The following is a 19,090-nucleotide window of genomic DNA, read 5'->3' on the forward strand; positions in this document are numbered from 1 at the left end:
GGACACCCCGACAGAGACCCCGCGGACCCGCGGCGGCTCGGCGAAGGCAGCGGCTCCTCGGGGGGGGGGGGGGGGGCACGGGGAGACACCCCCCCCACCAGCACGGACCTGGGGGAGCCCCCGAAGGAGCTGCGGGGGTGGGGGGAGCCCCCGGACTGGGCCCCCCCAGCACGGACCGGCCGGAAGGGACCTGCAGGACCAGGACCCCCCCGCGGGGGCGGGGACCCCCCGGGAACAGGACTCCCCCAGCCGGACCGGGCCCCCCCGAGCGGGGGGTTCACGCGGGAGGGGGTCCCCGGGACGGACTCGTTTCGTGGGGGGCTGAGCCCCCGTTCTGCGCACCCCTATGCGGGGGGAGGGGGCTCATGGGGGAATCATCCCCCCCCCAGTTTACAGGACCCCCCGGGTGGGGGGGGCGTTTCGAGGTCGCTGTTTATTTTTTGTACGTTTGTATTTAATAATAATTGTGATAATTGGTCTGACTGTGCTGTGTTGGGGGGCCGGTGTGGGGGGTGTGTGTGTGTGTGTCCCGTGTCCGGTTTCCCCGTGGGAACCCCCCCGACGCGCGCGGGCACCGACGTCAGCGGAAGGGGGCGGGGCCGGGGCTTTCCCCGCTGACGCAGCCATGCCCGTGTATGGGCACGCGCGGCCGTTCCGGGAACACCCCCCACCCCCCCCGCGCGCTGCCCGGCACGGCCACGCCCCGGGGGGCGGTGCTTCCCGGACCCAGAGGGCGGGGCCAGGTGTTCCGGGCCCCCGGCGAGGGAGGAGGGGGGCGCTGTGGCGTGACCCCCGTGGACTGCGTCTCCCAGGGGGCTGTGCGCGGGCCCCGCCCCCGCGATGGCGCTGGCGCGGCTGGAGCAGGACCCCGCGGGCGCGGGGCGGTTCGGCCCGGCCGTGCCACCCCCCTGCCGCCACCGGCCCTGCGCGCTCGGCGTGGACGAGGCGGGGCGGGGGCCGGTGCTGGGTGAGCGGGGGGGGCCGGGGGGGTCCCGTGTGCCCCCCCAGCTGCGGTCTCACCCCCCGTGTCCGTGTCCCCCCCCCCCCCAGGGCCGATGGTTTACGGGATCTGCTACTGCCCCGTGGAGAGGCTGCAGGAGCTGGAGGCGCTGGGGGTGGCAGGTGGGGGCACCCGGGGGGGGGGTCCCGGGGGGGGCTGGGAGTTCCCCAGGGTGGGTGTGGGGCGCGGGGGAGTGGGGGCGGTGGTTAGGGTTGGGGAGTTGGGGGGTCCCGGGGGGGTTCCCTGGTCTCGGGGGTGGGGGGGGTCCCTCACGTCGGCCCCCCCCCCAGACTCGAAGACGCTGTCGGAGGCGGAGCGGGAGCGGCGGTTCGCGCTGCTGGAGGCGGCGAGCGACTTTGTGGGGTGGGCGCTGCACGTGCTGCCCCCCGACCTCATCTCTGCCTGCATGCAGCAGCGGTGAGACCCCCCCCCAAACCCCCCCCGGACCCCCAGCCCCCCGACCTCATCTCTGCCTGCGTGCAGCAGCGGTGAGACCCCCCCCAAACCCCCCCCCAAACCCCCCCAGCTCCCCAACCCCATCTCTACGTGCATGCAGCAGCAGTGAGACACCCCCCCGGGATTTTGTAACCCCCCAGACCCCCCAAAGCCCCCAGGACCCCCCAACCTCTGCGTGCAGCAGTGGTGAAACCCCCCCCAACCTTCCCCCCCCCGGGGTCCTCTAGACCCTTCTGGGCCCCCCCTTGCCCCCCCAGCACGGCTGGGTGTCTCTCCGAGCCCAGTTCCTGCAGCCCCCACCTCCTGCCCCCCCCCCAGTTTGGGGTGCTGGGGGGGGAGGGGTGGCTCCCCATTTGAGGGGCTGGAGGTGACGCCTGCCCCCGCCCTCCCCAGAGCCAAGTACAACCTGAACGAGCTGTCGCAGGACACGGCTGTGGGCCTCATCCTGAACGAGCTGTCGCAGGACACGGCTGTGGGCCTCATCCAGTTCGCGCTGGACTCTGGGGTGCAGGTGGCCGAGGTGGGTCTGGGGGGGCCGGGAGGGGCCCCAGGCTGAGCCTCCCCCCGTGTCTTCTCCTCCTCTCTGCCTCAGTTTCCTTGACGGGGCTGGGAACTTTTTGGGGGAAATGGGGGCACTGGAAGGGTTTGGATGGATTTAGGGTGTTTGGGGGGGTGCAGGGGGAGTTTGTGATTGTTTGGGGGTAATTTAGGGTGGGGCTGGAGGTCCTGGGGGGGTCCGGGTTGATTCGGGGGTGCCTTTGAGGAGGGAGGTCAGGGCGCAGCGGAGGGTTCGGGCAGGTTTGGGGGGGCTGAGGAGATTTTGCAGGGGTTTTGGGGTGCTGTGGGGGGTCAGGGTAGATCAGGGAGGCGGGGGTGATTTTTGGGGGGCCGGGGGTGATTTTGGGGGCCTGGGGCTCCCCCAGGTGTTCGTGGACACGGTGGGGCCGGCGGAGAAGTACGAGGTGAAGCTGCGGCAGCGCTTCCCGGGGCTGGGGGTGACCGTGCGCCCCAAAGCCGATGGGCTCTTCCCCGTCGTCAGCGCCGCCAGCATCTGCGCCAAGGTGGGCACCGACCCCCCCCGAGCACCCACCCCCCGCCCCATCCCCCCTGCACCCCGCATCTGCTCCCTGGCTCTGCCCCAGACCCCGCTGCACCCCGGGGCAGTGAGTATGGGGGGGGGGGGCCCAGGAGCCCCCCAACCCCTCTGGGACCCCCCCAATTCTTCTGTCCCCCCCCCAGGTCGCCCGTGACCGTGCAGTGAAGCACTGGAAGTTCGTGGAGGACCTGGGGGACATCGACCGGGACTACGGCTCGGGGTACCCCAATGGTAGGAGCTGGGGGGGGGCGTGGGGGGGGGACAGACACACCCTGGGGGGACCCCGGCGTCCGGGCGCCCCTCACGGCCCCCCCCCCCCGCCCCCCCCAGATCCCAAGACCAAGGAGTGGCTGCGGCGGAACCTGGAGCCCGTCTTCGGGTTCCCCCAGCTCGTGCGCTTCAGCTGGGGGACGGCGCGGGAGCTGCTGCAGCGTGGGGGGGTCCCCGTCAAGGTGGTACGGGGGGGGGGTCCTGGGCTGGGGGGGAGCTGCTGCGGCGTGGGGGGATCCCGGCGTGATGCTGTGGGGGTCTGGGGCTGCCCCTGCAGTGGGGGGGCGAAGGGGGATGGGCGCTGTGTAACTGGGGGGGGCACGGGGGGGCCCCATCTGTGCGATGGGGGGGTTGGGGGGGGACCGGAGCTGTGCAATGGGGGGGACATGGGGGGCCCGTCTGTGCCATGGGGGGGGGCATGTTCCCAGTCAATGGGGGGGGTCCAGGGGCCCGTGCACTCGGGGGGGGGGGGGGGGGCACAGGGGTCCCTGCCCTGTGGGGGGAGGGCAGGACCCCTGCCCAGACTCCTGGGTCCCCTGTGCCCCCACGCGGGGTCCCTGACCACCACCCTCCAGGGCCGACGAGGACCCCGAGGAGGACCCCGCGGCCCCCTCCTCGCTGCTCTCCTACTTCGCCCGGACCCCCCCCCCGGCGCCCCCCCCACCGCTTCTTCTACGAGCGCAGCCTGCGGCCCCTGGCCGAGCTGTGACTCCCCCCCGAAACGGGGACCCCCGCCCCCCAATAAAGTGAGTGGGTTCTTTTTAACAAAGAATGGTAAAAAGCAAAAAAATATGCTTTTAATGGGGGGGGGAGCCCAGGGCCAGGGCGAACCCGTTTGACCCCCCGTGAAGCGGGGGGGGGGGCTGTAGCCTTTGGGGGTGTCTGTGGGGTTGCGGGGGGGGGGTGGATTGCACAGACCACGATCTGCTGGGGTTTGGGGGGGGCGTTTGGGGCTCCCTGGCTGGGAGGGGGGGGTGTGTGCCCCCCCATGATGATGTGCCCCCCCCATGGGGGGAAGGGAGTGCAGGCACCCGGCCCGTGTCCCCCCCCCCCGTTAATCGGTGCTGGCCGGGTGCCTGGCCGTGGCCGTGGCCTCAATCCCGGGGATTAGGGGTCTAATCCGGGGGGGGGCACTGGGGGGGCCCTGAGCACCCCCCCCGCCGATTCTTTTGGGCACGATTTAAGGGGGATCGTGGTGCTGTGACGTCACTAAAGAGGCGGGGGGGGCGCGTGGCGGGGGGGGAGATCTGCCGTATTGCCCGAATATTCACACGGGGGGGGGGGGTCACACACGGGGGGGGGGGGTCACACACGGGGAGGGGGGGGAGGCCGGAGCCCCCATCCCCCACCCCCACCCCCCCCGGGACCCCGGCGTCCGGGCCGGAGCGCGCGGCCGGTTCAGCACCGCGGACAGCGTCGGGGGGGGGGGCGGGGGGGCGCCGGCAGCGCGGGGGTTAACCCCGCCCCCCCCCGGGTGGGGCCGCCCCCCCCGGGTCCCCCCGTCGGGGCGGGGCGTGGCGGGGCGGGGCCGGGGGTGGGGCGCTGCCGGGGGTCCCGCGCGGCGGAGGATGGCGGCGGGCGGCTGAGGGGGGGCTGCGGGCACCGGGGGCGCGGGGGGAGGCCGGACCGGGACCCCCCCGCCGGCAGCGCCATGGACGACTCGGGCGTGATCCGCCGGCGGCGGCTGCAGGTACCGAGGGGGGGGGGTCGGTACCGGGGGGGGAGGTGGTACCCGGGGTTGGAGGCCTGGTCCGGGGGGTCTTTACCGGGGGGGGGTTCGGTACCGGGGGATGGAGGCCCGGTCCGGGGGGTCAGTACTGGGGGAGGTCGGTACCGGGGGGGTCGGTACCGGGGGGGGCTGTGCCGGGCAGAGCGGCAATGCAGCCCCGGTACCGGGAAGGTCGGTCCGGGCGGGGTCGGCAGCGGGGGGGGCGATGCGGGCCCGGTACCGGGAGGGGCTGCAGGGCCGGGGGAGTCCGGGGCAGCCGGGTCCGGGGGGGCTGCAGACACCGGGGGGGCCCCGGAGGGGGAGGAGCCGGCGCCCGGGCCGCGGGCAGGGCGCGGGGTGCCCCCCCCCGGGCGCTGCAGCGGGGTCGGGGAGTGGGGGCCCGGGCCGCCCCCCACCCTGCTCCCGGTTTTGCAGAAGGAGCTGCCGCTGCCGCGGAAGAGCAGCAGGTGAGACCCCCCCCCATCGCCCCCCCCGCCGCCCCCCACTGCATCCACCGCCCTGGCCCCGCCCCCGGCCCCGCCCCGCTGCAGCTGCCGCCGCCGCGCCCCCTCCCCCTCCGCCGCCGCCGCCCCGGAGCCCCCGGCCCCCCCCGCCCCCCGATGCCGATCCCGGTGGGCAGCAGCAGCGGCAGCAGCATGTTCCGCCGCAGCAAGAGGTACCCGGGGCCTCGGCCTTCCTCCCCCTAGCCCCATCCTCATCCTCCACCGCTTCTCCAGCCTCATCCCCATCCCCATCCTCAGCTTCGTCTGTCCCCTCACCTCCTCCATCCTCATCCTCATCCTCCATCCCTTCTCCATCCTCATCCTCAGCCTTCGTCCCTGCTCCATCCTCATCCTCAGCCTTCATCCCTGCTCCATCCTCATCCCCATTCTCGCCCCTCCTTCATCCTCGTCCTCTGTTATCCTCATCCTCACCCTTCGTCCCATCTCCTCCATCCTCCTCCCTCCTTCATCCCCGTTCTCTGGCCCTCGGCCCTCCTTCCTCATCTTCCACCCTCATCCTTCATCATTCAGCCCCCCCCCCGCCCGGCCCCGTGAGCCCCGCCATGGTCGCGGCCCCCCCCCGCAGCCCCCCCATTCCTACATCCCCGGGGGGGGGGGGGCTGTGGGTACCCCCCCACAGGTGTCTCTGGATGTCACGAGCATGTTCGGGGGTAAGGACACGCGGGGGGGGGGGGCCGTGTGTGAGGGGGGTCCTGCCCCCCCCCACGGCCCCCCCGCCCCCCCCAGCTGCCGCACGAGCAACCGGAAGAGCCTGATCCTGACCAGCACCTCCCCCACCCTCCCGCGGCCCCACTCGCCGCTGCCCGGACACATCGGTGAGAGCCCCATACCCCCCCCCGAGGCCCTGGGACCCCTCACGTCCCCCCAGAAGCCCCCAGAGAGGCCCACAGAGCCCCAGAGATCCACAGACCACCCCCCCCCCCGAAGGACCTGTAAGGATCCCCCAAACCACTGGGTCCCCCCAAGGGACCCGCTGTCCCCCTCAGGCCCCAAGACCCCCCCAGGCAAACCTGGAGACCCCCCCAAGGGACCTGCTGTCCCCCTCAGGTCCCAAGACTCCCCCAGGGACACCTCCAAGGGACCCGTCGCCTCCCCAGCCCCAGTCACCCCTTCGGCCTCCCCAGCACCTACAGAGACCCCCAAATCCCCTGGGGCCCCCCCAGCCCCCAGGGTCCCTCCTGGTCCCCTCTTTTCCCCTGGGGTGCGGTGCGTCCCTATGGCCCCGCCCTTTCCGGCATGGGCGGGGCCTGTCAGGGCTGGGGTGTCAGGGCGGGGCGGTGGTGACGTCACCCCGTCCCCCCCCCCCCCCCCCCCCCGTCCGTCCCCCCTCAGGCAGCAGCCCCCTCGACAGCCCCCGGAACTTCTCGCCCAGCAACCCCGCCCACTTCTCCTTCGCCTCCTCCCGCCGGTAAGGGGGACCCCGGCGGCGGGGGGGGGCCCCGGCGTCCGGGCGGGTCCGGGGTTGGGGGTTGGGGGTCTCGTAGACGCCTGGGTCCCCTGACACCCCCGGCCCCCCAGCGCGGACGGGCGCCGCTGGTCGCTGGCCTCGCTGCCCTCCTCCGGCTATGGCACCAACACCCCCAGCTCCACTGTCTCGGTGAGTCGGGGGTCCCGGCGCCCCCCCCCCCCCTCCAAGGCACCCGCTGTGCACCCTCCCCATGGCCGGTGGGGGGTCCCTGGGGGGCTGCGGGCGTAGCGGGGGGGTCTGGGGCGGCTCCCAGCGCGGGCATGGGGCGAGTTGGGGGTCTGGCTGGGGCTGACCTGTGGGTCCCCCCCATGCGGGGGTCTGGGGAGGGGTCGGTGGGTGGCCGGGGGTCCCTGTGGGGCGCAACAGGGGGTGGTGGTGGGGTCTGGGGGGTTCAGCTGGTCTCCGTGGGTGGCTGTAGGCCCTTGTGGGGTGCTGGGGGGGGACTGCGAGGGTCCATGGGGGGGTCTGCGAGGGTCCCTGAGGGCGCGTGGGGGGACGCGTGGGTTGGGGGGCCATAGGGGCGATGTGGGGGTCCGCAGGGGTCTGGGATCCGGCAGGGTGTGATGGGGGTCCGCGGGGTCAGGGGCTGGAGGGGTGATGCGGGGGTCCAGGGGATGACGCGGGGGTCCGGGGGGTGACGCGGGCGCGCAGTCCTCGTGCTCGTCGCAGGAGCGCCTGCACCAGCTGCCGGCTCAGCCGACGCCGGAGGAGCTGCGGTTCCTCTCCCGCCACTTCGGCAGCTCCGAGAGCCTGGCCGAGGAGGACGGGGGGGCCCGGGGGGGGCCGGCCCCCCGCCCCCGCTCCCGCAGCCTCAGGTGGGGCCGGGGGGGGACCAGGGTCTGGGGACCCCGTGGGGGAATCAGGGCACGGGGAAGCTGGGGGTCACCGGGGGGGGGGGATATGACACACTGGGGCTTTGGAGAGAGCTTGGGGGGCCACCGTGAGTCTTGGGGACACCGTAGGGCAGGGGGGGGCAGGGCTTTGGGGACACTGTGGGAGAATCAGGGCACCGGGGGGGGGCACGAGTCTGGGGGGACCCAGAGCAGGGGGGGGACCATGGGGCAGCTGGGGGGGGAGACAGCAGGGTGACGGGGACACTGCGGCCGTGGGACATGGGGGGGTGGAGTGGGGACAGCACGGGTCCCTGCGGGGATGCCGAGGAGGGGCGCGGGGGGTCCTGCTGGTGCCAGCGGTGGGGATGCTGGGGGGAAAGCTGGGGGTCCTGTGGGGACATTGGGGGGGGGATGCCGGGGGTCCCGTGGGTGCCAGTGGTGCCCCCCCAGCCCCGGGCGCTCCCCTTCGTCCCACGACAACGAGATCGTGATGATGAACCACGTCTACAAGGAGCGGTTCCCCAAGGTGGGGCTGGGGGACGTGGGGGGCTGGGGGAGGACATGGGGTCTTGGGGGTTTGGGGGGTTGGGGAACAGCTCGGGGGCGTCTTGGGCAGCTAATGGTCACTGCAGGAGGATGTAGGGTCTTGGGGGGGTCCTGTAGGGTTATGGGGGTGTTGGGGGGTTCTGAAGTATCTATGGGGGATCGGGGGGCTCTGCAGTTCCTGGAGGGGACCTGTGACAGCTCAGGGGGGTCTGGGCAGGCTATGGGGCGCTGGAGGCAGTTATGGGGTCTTGGGGGCCCCAGGGGGGCTGTGGGGGTGTCGGGAGCCGTGGGGAGCCGGTCTGCCTGGGTCCTGCAGGCGACGGCGCAGATGGAGGAGCGGCTGGAGGAGTTCGTGCGGGGCTGCGGCCCCGGGGGCACGCCGCTGGCCGACGGCGCCCTCAGCTTCATCCAGCACCAGCTGGTCGAGCTGGCGCGCGACTGCCTGGCAAAGGCCCGGCACGGCCTCATCACCGCCGGCTACTTCTACGAGCTGCAGGAGAACATGGAGCGGCTGCTGCAGGACGTGAGCCACGGCGCCCCGGGGGACCCAACTGTGACCAATGGCACCCAACGGGGCCCTGGGGGACCCAACCATGGCCAATGGCACCCAACAGGGCCCCAGGGGACCCAACCATGGCAAATGGCACCCAGCAGGGCCCCAGGGGAACCAACTGTGACCAATGGCACCCAACGGGGCCCCAGGGGACACAAAAGGGCCCAACAAGACCCAATGGCACCCAACCAATGGTCAACCTTGACCAACGGCACCCAACAGGGCCCCAGGGGACCCGACCGTGACCAACGGGGTCCCAGGGGACACAAAAGGGCCCAACAGGACCCAGTGGTGCCCAATGGGGCCCCAGGGGACCCAAGGGTCCCAACCGTGACCAATGGCACCCAATGGGGCCAAATGGCACCCAACAGAGCCCAAGGGGACCAGCACAGACCCACTGGCACCCAGTGGGGCCCAAAGGGGCTCAGTGAAACACAAGAGCACCCAACGGGGCCTCGGGGGACCCGAAGGGGCCAATGGCACTGAACGGGGACCCAGCAGCACCCGGTTGGCACCAGTGGGGCCCAGTGGCACCCTCAGCAGCTAATGGGGACCCCCCAGGGCCATATAGGGCCCAATGGGAACCGGCAGGACCCCCCGGGACCCCCTGTGACTCCCCAACATCCCCCGGGACCCCCTGACCTCCCCGTGTCCCCCCAGGCCTACGAGCGTTCGGAGTCGGAGGAGGTGGCCTTCATCACCCAGCTGGTGAAGAAGCTCCTCATCATCATCTCCCGCCCTGCACGGCTGCTTGAGTGCCTGGTGAGTTCCCCGAGACCCCTGTCCCCAGGGGACCCCGGCGTCCGGGTCCTGTCACAGCCCCCCTGGGACCCCGCGTCTCCAGGGGACCCCGGCGTCCAGGTCCTGTCACAGCCCCCCGGGACCCCCCCATCCCACTCTGCACCATCCCAACTGTCCAATCAGAGGAAGCCCTTCTGGTCACCCTGACAACCCCCCGGCCAATCCCTGCACGCAGCCGACGGGGAGGCGGGGCTGTGGTTGCCATGGCGACAGCCGTGTTGCCGGGGCAGCGCCATGGTGATGGCGCATCCTGGGGACCACAGGGACAATGGCGGGGGAGCACGGGGGGCACACGCACGTGCGCTCACCTGTGGCTGTGAGCACACGCGGACACATGCGTGCTCACCCGTGTGCTCTGGCACACGCATGTGCACCGGTGCAGACGCAGTGACATGCGTGCACAGGCGTGTTAGGGCTCACGTGCACATGTGTCCTGGTGCATACGTGTGTCCTGGTGCGCACACACACACGCTCACACGCCTGCACGCCTCTCACACGTGTGCACACCCATGTGCAAACCCATGCCCCTGCTGTCTGCTGGTGCACATCCCTGTGTGCACATGTATGATGATGTGTGTCCCCCCGTGCACACGCGTGTCGGGGCGTGTCGGCGCAGGAGTTCGACCCGGCCGAGTTCTACCAGCTGCTGGCAGCAGCGGAGGGCCAGGCCCGCGAGGGGCTGCTGAAGGCTGACATCCCCCGCTACATCATCGGGCAGCTGGGGCTGGCGCGGGACCCCTTCCCCGGTACACGCATGTGCAAGCGGCGGCGGGGTGGGCATGGGGTTTGCACATGTGTGTGGGAGCAGGCACAGGGCAGGCACGTGTGTGCGGGGGCACGCACGTGTGGGGCCTGGCACGGGAGGGTGGGCGCACGGGGCGTGCATGGGCTCCGCGCGCCCGTGGGGGTGGCAGGGCTGCACATGCATGTGGGAGCGTGCACAGGGTGCCCGCGTGGGTCATGCGGAGCTTGGGTGCTGTTGATGTGCGGGGTGCCGGAGCGCGCACGCGGGGCGAGCGCTGGAGGGGTGTGCGCGTCGGGGGTTGTACCCTGGGGCTGCACATGCGACACCCTGTATCACTGCACACACGTGACACCCCCTGTCCCTGCACATGTGACACCCCGTGTCTCTGCACACGTGTGACACCCCCTGTCCCTGCACACGTGACACCCCCTGTCCCTGCACACGCGTGACACCCCATGTCCCTGCACACACGTGACACCCCGTGTCCCCGCAGACGTGGTGCATCTCGAGGAGCCCGACAGCGGCGGGAGCAACACGCCGGAGCCTGAGCAGGGGGCTGAGGTGGGCGCCAGGGCTGGGTCCCTGCGTGTCCCCTTGCATCCCCCCGTGTCCCCGTGTCACCCCGTGTCCCCCCAGGGCTGCAGCACTGTCCCCAGGGCCAAGAAGCCGCCGGGCGAAGGCGACTTCGAGACCATCAAACTCATCAGCAACGGCGCCTACGGGTGAGGAGCCCCGAAGCCGGGGTCCAGGGGTCCGGGGGGTCGCGGGGTCCGTGGCGCGGCATGACGGCGGCTGTGCCGGCAGGGCGGTGTACCTGGTGCGGCACGCGGCCACACGCCAGCGCTTCGCCATGAAGAAGATCAACAAGCAGAACCTGCTGCTGCGCAACCAGGTGGAGCAGGCCTTCGTGGAGCGCGACATCCTCACCTTCGCCGAGAACCCCTTCGTCGTCGGCATGTTCTGCTCCTTCCAGACCCGCCGCCACCTCTGCCTCGTCATGGAGTACGTCGAAGGTGGGCGCGGGCGTGATGCGGGGCTGGGTGTCACGATACAGGGCTGTACATCGTGATACAGAGCTGGGTGTTGTGATACAGGGCTGGGCGTTATGATATGGGGCTGTGCGTTGTGATACAGGGCTGGGCGTCGTGATACGGGGCTGGGCATTGTGATATGGGGCTGGGTGGCGTGACGAGGGACTGGGCATTGCAGCACAGGGTTGAGTGTTACGATCTGGGGCCAGGCATCGCGACACGGGGCCGGTCCATGCAGTGTGGGGCGATTGGTCTTGCGACAGGGTGGTTTACGTCACGACAGGGCGTGTTTACATCGCGACACGGTGCTTTACATCTGGGCGGGCGCTTTGTGTCCCACTGGGACGTGCCGGGTGGCGGCGGGTGACACTGTGACGCGCTGCGGCGTCGCAACGTGTCCCCCCGTGTCCCCCCGTGTCCCGACGTGTCCCCCCATGTCCCGACATGTCGCCCCGCCCCAGGCGGGGACTGCGCCACGCTGCTGAAGCACATTGGGGCTCTGCCGCTGGAGCTGGCCCGGCTTTATTTCGCCGAGACCGTCCTGGCCCTCGAGTACCTGCACAACTACGGCATCGTCCATCGCGACCTCAAGCCCGACAAGTGCACCCGGACGCCGGGGGGGGGGAGCATGGCGCGGGGGGGTGGGGGTGCCGGACACCGGGGTCCCCTGGGGGGTGGGGGGAGGTCCAGGGGAGGGCTGGGGGGTGCCGGGGTCCCTTGGGGGGGGTGATCAGGGGAGGGCTGGGGGTGCCGGGGTCCCCCAAGGGAGGGGTGGTCAGGGGAGGGCTGGGGGTGTCGGGGTCCCCCAAGGGAGGGGTGGTCAGGGGAGGGCTGGGGGTGCCAGGGTCCCCCGGAGGGGTGGTCAGGGAGGGCTGGGGGTGCCAGACGCCGGGGTCCCCGCGGACAGACGCCCGGTCCCCGCAGCCTGCTGATCACCTCGCTGGGCCACGTGAAGCTGACGGACTTCGGGCTCTCCAAGATGGGGCTGATGAGCCTGACCACCAACCTCTACGAGGGCCACATGGAGAAGGACGCCCGCGAGTTCCGCGACAAGCAGGTGGGCGGGGCCGTGGGTGGGGCCGTGGGCGGGGCCTGGCGGGGCGTGGCCGGCACTGACCCCGCCCGCAGGTGTGCGGCACCCCCGAGTACATCGCGCCCGAGGTGATCCTGCGGCAGGGCTACGGGAAGCCGGTGGACTGGTGGGCGATGGGCATCGTCCTCTACGAGTTCCTGGTGGGCTGCGTCCCCTTCTTCGGGGACACCCCCGAGGAGCTCTTCGGGCAGGTCATCTCGGGTACGGGGACACGGGGGGACACGGGGGGTCAGGGCAGGTCATCTCGGGTATGGGGACGGGGGGACATGGGGGGACATCTCGGGTACGGGGACACGGGGAGTCAGGGCAGGTCATCTCGGGTATGGGGACGGGGGGGACACAGGGGGACATGGGGGAACAGGTCAGGTCATCTCAGGTACAGGGACAGGGGGGACATGGGGGGACACGGGGGGTCATCTCGAGTACGGGGACACGCGGGGACACGGGGGCATCGCGGGGGTCACCTCGGGTACAGGGGGATGCGGGGACAGGGCAGGTCTCCCCGGTACAGGGACGGGCGGGGGGGACGCAGGGACGGGGGGGGGGGGTCCGGCAGCCGTGACCCCGCGCTGACGTGTCCCCCGTCCCCTCCACCCCAGACGAGATCCTGTGGCCGGAGGGGGATGAGGCGCTGCCCCCCGACGCCCAACACCTCATCTCCCGCCTCCTGCAGCCGGACCCCCTGCGGCGCCTCGGGGCAGGTGAGGACCCCCTGCCCCCCCCCGCCACCCCGCGCCCCCTGGGCCGCCCCGCTGACCCCGTCCCTGTCCCCGCAGGGGGGGCCCAGGAGGTGAAAGCCCACGGCTTCTTCGCGGCGCTCGACTGGACGGGGCTGCTGCGGCAGAAGGCCGAGTTTGTGCCGCACCTCGAGTCCGAGGAGGACACCAGCTACTTCGACAGTGAGGGACCGGGGACCCCCGGGGACCCTGCACCGCCCCGGCCGGGGGACCCCTGGTGACCCTGCCACCACCCCAGCCCGGGGACGCCCAGGACCCTGGGGACCCCGCCACCGCCCCAGCCCGGGGACCCTGAGGACCCCTGGGGACTCTGCCACCTCCCCAGCCCGGGGACCCTGGGGACCCCATGGGGACCCCGCCAACGCCCCAGCCTGGGGACCCCGGGATCCCTGGGGACCCCACACCGCCCCAGCCCAGGGACACTGAGACCCCTGGGGACCCCGCCAATGCCCCAGCCCAGGCCCCTGCGGACCCTGGGGACCCCGCCACCGCCCCAGCCTGGGGACCCTGGGACCCCCGGGGACCCCACCACCGCCCCAGCCCAGGCACACTGGGACCCCTGGGGACCCTGCCAACGCCCCAGCCCAGGCCCCTGGGGACCCTGCGACCACCCCAGCCCGGGGACCCCCGCGACCCCCTGGCGACTCCACCACTGCCCCAGCCTGGGGACCCTGGGGACCCCCTGGGGATCCCGCCACCACCCCAGCCCGGGGACCCCCCCATCGCCCTTTCCTGGGGTCACCCCATCCCCCCCAGGGGATACTGTAACCCCCCCACTCATGGGACCCCCCCCAGGAATCCCCCCATGAGTCCTCCCAGGGACACCCCCCCCATGGGTCCCCCTGGTGGGTCCCCTGGGCTCCGCTGGTGTGATGCTGTGGGACCCCCACCCCGTGCCCCCCCTCACTCTTGTGCCCCCCCAGCGCGCTCGGACCGCTACCCCCATGTCACCTCTTACGAGGACGAGGACACGACGGAGGACGAGCCCGTGGAGATCCGGCAGTTCTCGTCCTGCTCCCCCCGCTTCAGCAAGGTGGGGACTGGGGGGGGCCGGGGGGGCGGGGGAGGGTGGGGACCTCGCATGGCCCCGAGCAGTGCAGGGTCCTCGTGCGAACCCCCCATGCGATCCCTGGGCTCTTGCGTGTGTGCATGTGCCGGGCGTTGCGGTGCGATGGCGTCGCGGTGTGACAGCGTCGCGGTGCGATGGCTTCGTGGGTGTGAGGGCGTCGCAGTGCGAGGGCATTGCGGGTATGAGGGTGTCACAGTGTGATGGCATTGCGGTGCGAGGGCGTTGCGGTGCGAGGGTGTCACAGTGTGACGGCGTCGCGGTGCGAGGCTGTCACGGTGCGACAGCGTCGCGGTGTGACAGCGTCGGGGTGCGATGGCGTCGCGGTGCGAGGCTGTCACGGTGCGATGACATCACGGTGTGACGGCGTTGCGGCGCAGGTGTACAGCAGCCTGGAGCAGCTCTCGCAGGAGCCGAAGGCGGCCAAGGGGCGACCCCGGGACGAGGGGCGACGCGACGGCTTCACCCGCGACCGCGGCTGGCGCACGGCCTCGCCCGAGCTGTGAGTGCCCGTGGTGGGGTCCCGGGGGGGATGGGGTCCCCAAGGAGGGAGCGATGGGGTCCCTGGGGGGGGAACCATGGGGTCCCTGGGAGGGGACGATGGGGTCCTTGGAGGGGGCACTGCCCGGGTCCCCTGGGGCCTGCCCGGGTGCCGGGTCCCTGGAGGGGGGGGGGCGGTGTAGAGGTCAGCCCCCCCCCCCGCCGGGGTCTCCGCAGAAAGCGCCCGCCGGCAGCCGAGGGGGCCCCCCCCGAGGGCGAGGGCAGCCCCCCCCCGGGCGCCCGTCGCCGCTTCTCGGCGCTGCTGGAGCCGGGGCGCCCCGGGGCCCCCCCCGAGGAGCGGCACCCCCCCCCGCAACGGGGCCCCCCCCCCGCGACGCAGCCGCGGACGGAGCCAGCGAGGAGCCCGGTCAGTCCCGGGGTCCGGAGGGGGGGGACGGGACCCCCAGACCCCTGGGTCCTCACGAGCCGGTTCCCCCCCTCCCCCCCCAGGGGAGCGAGCCCCCCGGGCTGCGGAGCTGCCCCCCCCGCCCCGGGCCGAGCTGGGGCTGCGGCGGCCGCGGCACCCGGGGGTGGCCCCCGAGGGGGGGAGCGACAAGCGCAGCCCCCGCGGCCCCGGGAAGGTCACCAAGTCGGCGTCGGCCACGGCACTCTCCGTCATCATCCCCAGCGGTGGGTGTCACTCCCGGCAGCCCCCCCGGGACCCCCCCCCGCGACCCCTCCCCCCAGGACTCCAACCCCCCCGGGACCCCCCCAGAACCCCAACCCCCCCGGGACCCCCCACGGGACCCCCCCCGGGACCCCCCACAGGACCCCAACCCCCCCCACCCGGGGCTCCAAACACCCCTCCCCATGACCCAACCCCTCCCCCCAGCACACCAACCCCCGTGACGCCCCCAACCCCCCCTGGGACCCCCCTTGGTGGGCAGCCTGGACGCCGGGGTCCCCACAGTGGGTGTGGGTGCCCCGGGTGCCCAGGTCCCCAGGGGTGGCCATGGGGGTGGGGGGGGTCTCTGGATACCTGGTCCCGAGGGTGGGGGGGTCCCTGATCCCCCCGGGGGGGCTGGGGGACCTGTGGATGTGTGGGTGCCCATGGGGGTGAGGGGCTGGGGGCCTGCCCTGGGTGGGTGGGGGGCTGTGGGTGGTGGGACCCCGGTCCCATAGGTGGGTGGGGGGCTGGGGGCGGTGGGACCCTGGTCCCGTGTGGGGGGTCTGTGGGCGGTGGGACCCCAGTCCCATGGCGGGGGGGGTCTGTGGGCGGTGGGACCCCAGTCCCATGGGAGGGTTCTGTGGGCAGTGGGACCCTGGTCCCGTGGGCGTGGTGCCAGCGGGGGGGGGCAGGGGAGGCCCCCGGTTCTTCCCCCCTCGGCAGCCCCATGTCCCCACGCTCGCTGTCGTCGGACCCCTCGTCGCGGGACTCGTCCCCGGGTCGCGAGCTGGCCCCCGCCGTGGTGGCCCCCCGCTCCCCCATCGCCATCCCCCGCCCCGGCAAGAAGTTCGGGTTCACGCTGCGCGCCATCCGTGTCTACCTGGGGGACAGCGACGTCTACAGCGTCCACCACGTTGTCTGGGTCAGTGGGGGAGCACGGGGGGGACACAGCGGGGGGGACACGGGGGGGTCGGGGTGCGGGGACACGAGCGATGCCCACCACGTTGTCTGGGTCAGTGGGGGGGCACGGAGGGGTGGGGTGCGGGGACACGAGCGATGCCCACCACGTTGTCTGGGTCAGCAGGGCGTTGGGGGGGACATGGGGGGGGACATGGGGGGGGACATGGGGGGACATGGGGGGGGGGATGTGAGCGGTGTCCACCGCATCGTCTGGGTCAACATGGTGGGGGACACTGGGGGGACATGGACAGGGGTGGGGGGGAAATGAGCGGGTCGGCGAGGGATGGTGGGCGCAGGGGAGTGTGGGAGGGGCACACGGGGAGGTTGGGGGGGTGTGGAGAGGGGGATGGTCACAGAGCCCACCGCGCTGCCAGGTCGGGGAGGGGGCGCGGGGAGGGGGGCAGGGCAGTGTCTGCAACACCCGCTGTGGTGGCAGGGGGAGATGTGGCGGGGGGGGGTGAGGGGCGTCGCGGCCCCGGTGCGCTGTGGGTGACGGTGTCGCGGGGCAGCACGTGGAGGAGGGAGGCCCGGCGCAGGAGGCGGGGCTCTGCGCCGGTGACCTCATCACCCACGTCAATGGGGAGCCCGTCCACGGGCTGGTGCACACGGAGGTCGTCGAGCTCATCCTCAAGGTCAGGGGTCGCGGGGGGTCACGGAGGTGTGAGGGTCACAGGGTCAAAAGGTCACAGGGTGAGAGGTTGGGGTGGGGTCATGGCAAGGTGCCAGGAGGCACAGCGGGGTCATGGGGGGAGTCAGGGGTCGTGGCCGGGTTGTGGGTGGCCGCTGGCAGAGGGCGTGGTGTGGCAGGGCGTGGTCATGCGGAGCAGGGTGGGGCCAGATGTGCCGTGGCTGGGTGTGGCTGGGTGGGGTGGGGTGTGGCAGGGCGTGGCTGTGACCCACCGTGCACCAGAGCGGGACGAAGGTGCTGGTGACGACGACGCCGCTGGAGAACACATCGATCCGGCTGGGCCCCGCACGGCGCCGCAGCGCCCGGGCCAAGATGGCGCGCAGGAACCGGCGGGGCGGCGCCGGGCCCGGCCACGAGAGGTGACAGCGGGGAGGGGGGGTGGGGTGTGGGAGGGGGGCTCGGGGCGGGGCCTGCTGCGGGGGGAGGGGCCCGGGCGGGGTTTGTGGGCGGAGCAGCGGGCGGGGCCCGGCCGCCGCAGTGACGGTCCTCCCCGCCGGCAGGCGGCGCAGCGCACTGTTCCGGCACCTAGCGCGGCAGGCGTCGCTGCTGCACACGAGCCGCTCGCTGACGTCACTGAGCCGCTCGCTCTCCTCCTCCGACAGCCTGCCCGCCTCCCCCACCCACGCGCGCGCGCGGGACCCCGCCCTCCCGCCGCGCGCCGCCGAGACGGGTACGCGCCGCCATGGCAACGAAGCGGGGCGGGGCGGGGGCGGGACCATGGGAACGGGGCGGGGCTATGGGGCGGGGCGGGAGCGAGTGACCATGGCAACGGGGTGGGGCGGGGCGGGGGGCGGGACCATGGCAACGGGGCGGGGCGGGAGGGAGGGACGGTGGGAACGGGAGGGGCTACGGCAGCGGGGCGGGGCAGGGAGCGGCGAGGGCGGGCGGCGGGGGGGACGGGGCTGCGGGGGATCGGTGCGGGGGGCGGCGGGAGGCCCCGGTCCCCCGGGCTGACCCGCGGCCGCGCAGGGGCCTCCCCGCCCAGCAGCTCCCCGGGCTCCAGCGCCCCGCCCTCGCCGGCGCCGGGCGGGCCCCACCTGCGGCCCAGCTCGCTGCAGGGCCTCTCGCCCAAGCTGCAGCGGCAGTACCGCGCCGCGCGCTGCAAGTCCGCCGGCAGCATCCCGCTGTCGCCGCTGGCCCACACGCCCTCGCCGCCCGCCGCCTCGCCACCCGCCTTCCCCGCCAAGCTGCACCCAAAGGCGGCCGAGTCCCCCCGCCCGGCCCACCGGGGCCCCCCCGAGAAGGCGGCGGCGGCGGGGGGGGGCGCGGTGCCGCGGAAGCACGGCCTGGAGGCCGCGCGCAAGGACTTCCCGGCCGAGCCGCCGCTGCAGAGCCTGGCCGAGTGGGATGGGGAGACCTCGGCCGAGGGACCGCCCCCCCCCCGTGCCCCCGGCCCGCCGCCAGGAGCCGCTGCTGGGGGGGGGGGGGCCCGGCGGGCGCCGAGACCGTGGCCCCGGGGGGGGAGGAGCCGGAGCGGGGGGCACGGGGCCCCCCCAAGGCGCTGAGCCCGGTGCAGGAGCACGAGCAGGCCCGGCGGGGGGGCGGCCCGGGGGGGCCCCCGGTGCCCATCGTGGTGGTGGGGCTCGGCGCGGCCCCCGGGGAAGGGGAAGGGGCGCTGGGCCCCCCCCGGAGCGCCGGGCCCCCCCTCGGGCGCTGAGTGTGTCCCCCCCTCCCCCCCTCCGTGGCTGTAATTAGGGGGGGCCCCCAGGCATGCGGGGCGTGCAGCCCCCCCAGCACCTCCCCCCTGCGCCAAGGGTTGATACTGTGACCCCCTCCCCCCCCCCCGGCGTGATGTCATCGGCCCCGAACCCCCCCTCCCCCCCCGGGGAGCTGCTGCCCCCCCCAGTCTCCCGCGTTCCGCTGGTTCTTGCCCTGATGACGTCACAGCCGTGACATAAGCAGCAGGGTGGGAGGGGCGAGGGCACGGCTGTGACATCACTTGGCACTGGTGGCCGCTGGGGAGCGAGAGTGACGTCACTGCAACGGCATCAGTGGAGCGGTGACGTCATGGCGATGGTGCTGGTGCGGACAGTGTCACATTTGCGATGTCACCAGCTGCGTGGGCGCGCTGGTCTCACAACTGTGATGTAATGGGGCGCGGCTCTGACGTGACAGCGGGGTGGGGGCTACGGCTGGCGTCGGGTGGTGACGTCACAGCCATGAGGTCACCGAGGAGGCTGGTGCGCCCCGCGCACGCTGGGCTCTCATGCAGCAGCAGCTGATGTCACCGCAAGGACCAGCCCAGCGGGTGACATCACCAACCCCCCCGTGACATCATCACCCCCCCGTTCTCGCTATGCAAACGCCCACCCCGGGCGGGGGGGGCCGGGGGCCCGGGACCAATAAAGCCTGTACAGCACCGACCCCC

At 73.2% G+C, this 19,090-nt stretch overlaps 2 protein-coding genes across 2 annotated transcripts; both read left to right on the top strand.

Annotated features, from left to right (window-relative positions):
- Nucleotides 1–840: 840 nt before the first annotated feature.
- RNASEH2A (ribonuclease H2 subunit A) lies at nucleotides 841–3,594 on the top strand. Its single transcript, XM_075412546.1, is given in 9 exon segments — nucleotides 841–967; nucleotides 1,051–1,122; nucleotides 1,291–1,417; nucleotides 1,850–1,976; nucleotides 2,380–2,517; nucleotides 2,696–2,783; nucleotides 2,883–3,027; nucleotides 3,398–3,464; nucleotides 3,466–3,594. Coding segments are annotated over 9 exon segments (957 nt in total). The 3' UTR covers nucleotides 3,532–3,594.
- A 1,546-nt stretch (nucleotides 3,595–5,140) lies between these two features.
- MAST1 (microtubule associated serine/threonine kinase 1) lies at nucleotides 5,141–19,085 on the top strand. Its single transcript, XM_075412566.1, is given in 26 exon segments — nucleotides 5,141–5,206; nucleotides 5,781–5,869; nucleotides 6,387–6,462; nucleotides 6,573–6,651; nucleotides 7,174–7,337; nucleotides 7,806–7,881; nucleotides 8,218–8,424; nucleotides 9,115–9,216; nucleotides 9,872–10,001; nucleotides 10,494–10,561; nucleotides 10,637–10,722; nucleotides 10,805–11,013; nucleotides 11,493–11,631; nucleotides 11,956–12,088; nucleotides 12,160–12,325; nucleotides 12,724–12,825; nucleotides 12,901–13,023; nucleotides 13,785–13,894; nucleotides 14,308–14,429; nucleotides 14,645–14,830; nucleotides 14,832–15,097; nucleotides 15,767–15,996; nucleotides 16,544–16,666; nucleotides 16,945–17,081; nucleotides 17,223–17,392; nucleotides 17,692–19,085. Coding segments are annotated over 26 exon segments (3,885 nt in total). The 5' UTR covers nucleotides 5,141–5,150; the 3' UTR covers nucleotides 18,228–19,085.
- The last annotated feature ends 5 nt before the right edge of the window (nucleotides 19,086–19,090 follow it).

This window comes from Opisthocomus hoazin, unplaced genomic scaffold (assembly GCF_030867145.1).
Source record: "Opisthocomus hoazin isolate bOpiHoa1 unplaced genomic scaffold, bOpiHoa1.hap1 HAP1_SCAFFOLD_115, whole genome shotgun sequence".
In the NCBI taxonomy this organism is placed as follows: domain Eukaryota; kingdom Metazoa; phylum Chordata; class Aves; order Opisthocomiformes; family Opisthocomidae; genus Opisthocomus; species Opisthocomus hoazin.